The following is a 5,765-nucleotide window of genomic DNA, read 5'->3' as shown; positions in this document are numbered from 1 at the left end:
TGTTAATGTACAAGAAAATATCACAAAAAAACGTTACTTTTTCAAATGAGTAACGCAAGTTACTTTTTTTTCCCATTTATTGATTGAAAGCTTTCCTGTCCCCTTGTTGAGAGAAATCAGGAGTAAGATGTTACTTTAGTTCTAGAATAAATGTGAACATGCATTAATTAATCTCTCACTCACAAAAAAAAAAAAAATCAGATTTAGTTTTCCTCAAAATTAATAAAAACAATTAAAAGCAACTCAGAATATGACTCAAAGCTGCAATAATTACATATGTTAAATAATACAAATATCCTTTATGTATTTAATCTCATTTTATTAACCAATTTGCTGCTGACCTTCGATGATCCAATTCAACCATACTAACAAGCAAAAATGACAGAAGATAAACTAACATTTCTTCTTATTTTTTATTGCTGAAGAGTGTTGAACTTTCTTCTTCTGCGTTGACGTAAATTTACATTTCCTTCAGCCTGAGGCTTTTGGTGTGAAAGGGCTTTTACATTTGCCAAAAATATAACTTTTTTATTTTAAAAGCAAACAAGCAAGCCCAGCCCAGATTTAAGAAGTAGCACAAAAGTAACGTAACGCATTACTTTCAATAAAAAGTAACTAAGTAACGTAATTAGTTACTTTTTTTAGGAAGTAACGCAATATTGTAATGCATTACTTTTAAAAGTAACTTTCCCCAACACTGGTTATTATTATCATCCCTGACTAGCATTGTTCTTAATTTTTAATCCCTAACAGAAGACCGTCACCGTGTGAAAATGCATTCTCTCCTGGCCGATCCTAACTCAGACTATGTCAATGCAAACTACATCGATGTAAGTTTTTCTGTTTTACACTTCTTTGTTCACACCTCCGTCTCTGGACATGTTTCCTTCAAGTAAGAGGTGTTTCTCTCACTCTAGCTTTCAGTGAAGGTGTACATATTAACACGTTTATATGGCTTATATGGAAATGCCTTTTCTCACTGAGAGAGCTGTCCACTGACGACTTTGTTGTCGCTTTCTTGTTTTGACATGAACCTTTTTTTTTATTTCAGTATTTGAGCTATTCGTTACGCTCCCATGCGACTGCATTGTCCTGCCTCCCTAACAACCTGTCAAACGTCTGATTTTAGTGCAGACGTGTCTTTTCTTTTCCCAGAAAGATTTGTTAGCACAAATCTTAGACGTGCGACACTTTCCTGTCAGGCAGATTCTGAACACTTTGCTCTTAATCCTAACCGTTTGATAGATAGCGGCTTTCAAACATACGTTCCTGTCCCACATAAGAAGCATCCGTTTTCTAAGTATCTCTGCTGGGATCTTAGTAAATCCATTTTTGCCATATTTTGGTGGGAAGGTTATCCAGTGCAATTGAGCAATCAAAACCTCCGCAGTGTGAAGAACTCGAAAGATCTTAAGACTAACTGTTAGGTGTTTTGTCAATTTGTTTTTACGGCTCTACAGGTTTTTATTATAGGTTTGAATAGCATTCATTTCTATTCAAGGCTGAAGCCTCTCAGGAGCTGTTGTTATGATCAGCGCTTTCAAAAAATTGCTCTTTCTGCTTGGGCTGCACTTGACGCGCAGGATATGCGTGATGAGAAATGGGGTCTGAATATAGAGGGTTAGGGTTAGGGGTTATAGAGGTCTGATACTAAAATGTAAAGCCGTGTCACTTCACCTATATAAAAAAAAAACAGATGTCTTGATTTTCTTTCCTCCTCAATAGTGATTCACATTTAAGAATCAATTCCCCATGTGATTAATAAAAACAGTGAATTGGCTTTTTGATTCTTGAATGCGAGTCACTATTGAGGTTGTGATGCAAGTTAAATGGATTCACACACGAAAATAAGACAATATTGGAAACGAGACTTCATGAAATTTAGCATGTTCACCAAAAGATTGCTACAGAAATGTACTAAAGCAATATTTAATGTAGGCTACTGTTTTTGGCAAATCTATGTTTTGAAAGCAGAAAAAAAAAAAAATGTCTTAATCGTTCTAAAGTGTATTGTTGTTTTTGGCTACAGAAAAGAGTACGTTAAATGACAACGACAAAATTGAATGTGGAATTGCATGTCACTGCATAGTAGACATCTTTTTATGTGGGTCCTTTGCACATAATTTAATGAAAGACTACTTAACTGGTGAAATAATGTCACCCTTATGCTTCTAAAAATGTATAAGCATTAAGAATAGTTTTCAAATTTGACTGACTCCCTGAACTTAAAAAAAAAATAGTAAATCTGCAAACTACCTAAGATTCCCACTCCTAGTCTCTATGAAATATGATGTGGTAAGTGGCAAAATTATTTTTTATACTAGGTTATTAACTGTGCTGCTAAAACACATTGATTTAAACACTAACGAGCTGAACAATAGACTATTTGAGGATTTTTTTCGGACAATGCATGGCAACCCTGAACTGTAATTTGCAGTCAGTTTGAAGTGATTTCCTCACTGCAGGACGGAGAATTTCACTTCTGACGACTTAATTTCTTTCCTCTTTTCTCTAATCATCTTAATTATCCTGTTTCTCTTTCTCTCTTCTTTCACCCATCCCTCTTTCTCTGTGTCTGGGATCTCTTAGATTCGGATAAACAGGGAAGTAAGTACTTGTCTTTCTCTTGTCTTCTGTCATCATCTGTCCATCGCTCATTTATCCCTGCTATCGTGGCTCTGCGCTCCGACGTTTTATTTCCCGAAGCCTTTTCTGTTATTTGAGATTATTGTAGCTTTGTTTGATCTCATTGCATCACTTCCTGTAACCCACAGCCTAATAATCTTAACCTTTAAACACCCCCTGAAATGCTTTTTTTAGACATATATCTGATTGAAACAAAAAGGTGCAGCGGGACATATCAATAGCCATTACTTTACATATACTGTAACTATATGATATTAAAATTATTAGACATTAACTACAAAAAAAACAGTTTTGATTTCATGGGGTCTTTAAAATCATGGCTCATGGCTTCTGAAATCTGGATTTAAACCTCATCTTGGACAAAAATGAAAGTCCATAAAATAAACTTGGTCTTAAAACCTGGCTTAAATCATAACATACATATATACACATGGTTTTATTTTTTTTAGAGGATATACTGTATAGGATCTGTAGCAGATAAAACATGTATATATCCATCTCATGTTTTGCACTGTGATTATTATATACAATAAAGTTTTATGCCATTTTGCTGCATGCTATACATACTGTATGTCCCTTATGGAACAATGTGGTTTAACGTCTAAGAATAGCATGGTTTGATTAAATGAAAAATAAATTAACTTCTAAAAAATCAGGATCGATAATATGTAAAACCTCAAAATCAGTTTTGCTTTACCTTCAAAACAGCTTAATCAGATTCACTTTCTTTATGTTATTCACAGCTTCCGTTGCTTTATGTGATTTTCTTTGAAAACAAAAGGAAAGGGAAAATCAATGGAATGAATGTTGAAATATTCAGCGCTGCAGTTTTATATCCCAAAGCTGTAGATAGAATACGGCTAGGAGGTCTGACATTTCTCTACATCTTTTCTTTACATTGTCTTTCTCCTGAAAGAGTTTTGTGTTCTCTCCTGTGTTCTTGTAGCTTTGTCCTTGTCATTTTCTACAGCTTTTTGCTGCCTTTTATGTTGCGGGTTTCTCTGGGTTGAACAGATGAATCTCTGTTAAATTATCTGCTTTGCTCCAGATTATTGTTCCAGTCTGATTGTGTGTTTCTAGTTTAGTATGCTGTAGCGTCAGTGTATTTTGAGTGTGCAGTTAAGGTGCAAACTAGTGTGTGCAGGCTTCATTGTGTATTTTAAAGGACAATATTATAATTGAGAGTATTTGGCACTTATCACTATGTACTCTGTCAATGTAAGAAATCCAGGCATATAGTATATTGCATATACATAAATGGCACAATGCCAGTTTGGGACAATTTTATGTACAGTATTACATCATTTACAAATGAAAAATTAAAGTCCCCATGAAATCAAAATTAAAGTTTTTTGGGTGTTAGTATCAATATGTTAGTCTTAAGGTTATCTATAAGGCAGTGTGCTCCAAAACAGTGACAAAATTTGCATAAAGAAGATATAAGCATTCAAAGCTTGCAGTTCGTCACTTCCGCCAAAATGGCTCAACGATTTTTTTGACGTCACATCGTACTTCAGCTTCTCATCAAACTTTCTGTCCAATCAAATGCTCTCTAGAATGTGCTTAACAAGCACCACTTAATAACAAATTAGTCCTTGTCTTGAGTTGTGACACATTTTCCTATTCCTCTGTGTTTCCTTGTCAATATCACATGTAAATAACCTGAAGCAGTGCCCGTCAAAGTACAAGCAGTAATGCAAAATCTCTACCGATTTCTACCATTACATGCCATCCAGGCACACACAGACATTTCATTTATAGGCACTTTATAAAAAACTTTGACTACTGTACAATCAACCGCATAACCTTTGAGACTAAAAGCAAAGCTTTCTATCCGAACCCCACACGCAGGGACTGAGGTGCAGCGTGGGCGAATGAACAGATGAATTTTTCACGAGCAGATAAAGGTTCATTATGGTTACTGTATAAACCCACCCTACTCTTCACACAAAAATAATCTATTGATTTCTGACTACAGCAAGACACTGCAAGCACCTGTCAAGGATTAGCATGTAATGAATTCTACCACAAACCTCACTGAGCACTGGTTTTAGGAACAGTAGGTGAATATATTAAGATAGAAGTTCTGATCTACTGTCTACACAGACCGCAGGCTTCTGAGGCAGAGCCCGAACTGTCATGGGACCCTATAAAGTGACTGATTTGGAAATCTCTACATTCTGTAGGTTTGATGCAGGACATTGGTGTGCCATACAGATGCTGGCAAAATGTGCATTCAGGGTTATCATGCACCTGGTTTTTTGAGTAGGCACCAGTGACAGTTCTAGCACTTCTTTCTAAATCTTCCCAAGTCATTGTGGTGGCTTGTCGTATGCATAGGGACCACTAACTATCATTATTTAATAAATCTTTGCTTAAACTTTCATTTCAGTAATTACTGCAATGTCTTCAGACACAGTCATATAGACGGTTTCAACGGCAACAGCATAAAGAAAGTTCCCTTTCAGTCAGTCACGTTCGACGTTACGTCAGTCGTGACTGACGAATTGGGATCTCGCCCGAGAGCCCAATCACCTTCGAGTGTTAACTAAACAAGCCAATGACAGTTGGCGTGCATGTTTCGCCACGCGCACCCCGCCCCGCAGCGCGGGTATAAAAGGAGAGCGCGTGCAAACGCACATCAGCTTTTCACTTCAGAGCCGAGCCTTCTACTAGGACGAATCTCTGCGAGTGTCTGCAAAGAAACAGCCTAGCGTTGGTGTTACAGCGCGTCAGCGGGGCTTGCCATTCAGTGCTGCTCATCTTCGGCGTGCTGCAGCTGCCATTCTGCGGTCTCGCCACGACCTCCCCTGGGCGCTTCAGCGCTCTCTCTAAAAGAGTGTTTCCTTTTTTCCTAAAAGAGCAAATATCTAAAAGAGCTCCACGAGCGACGGGCGTCTTTTTAAAGATGGCTTCCCGCTCGTGCGTTTCTGAATGTGGTCGTTTCCTGGCTTCATCTGACGGTCACGATCGCTGTGTCTCGTGCTTGGGCTTTCAGCACGCTGAAGCAGCGCTCGTGGATGAGTCATGTTCTCAGTGCGGAAACATGACCATCGCGATGTTGCGGTCCAGATACCTCCTCATTAAACGGGGCGGTATCCCCCTTGCCATGCCCCGCT

At 37.8% G+C, this 5,765-nt stretch overlaps 1 protein-coding gene across 1 annotated transcript in view; it reads left to right on the top strand.

Annotated features, from left to right (window-relative positions):
* The window catches only part of LOC107665183 (receptor-type tyrosine-protein phosphatase U-like), a 299,759-nt gene that overhangs the window by 260,129 nt on the left and 33,865 nt on the right, over positions 1 to 5,765 (top strand). The window contains exons 23-24 of the mRNA XM_016455965.1: positions 754 to 830; positions 2,590 to 2,607. Coding sequence (XP_016311451.1) covers positions 754 to 830; positions 2,590 to 2,607 — 95 coding nt within the window. The remainder of the gene's footprint in view (positions 1 to 753; positions 831 to 2,589; positions 2,608 to 5,765) is intronic.

The sequence above is a fragment of the Sinocyclocheilus anshuiensis genome, unplaced genomic scaffold, assembly GCF_001515605.1.
Source record: "Sinocyclocheilus anshuiensis isolate Anshui unplaced genomic scaffold, SAMN03320099.WGS_v1.1 scaffold699, whole genome shotgun sequence".
NCBI lineage: Eukaryota > Metazoa > Chordata > Actinopteri > Cypriniformes > Cyprinidae > Sinocyclocheilus > Sinocyclocheilus anshuiensis.
Note: the sequence above shows the minus strand (reverse complement) of the source record. Positions and strands in the feature narration are given on the sequence as shown.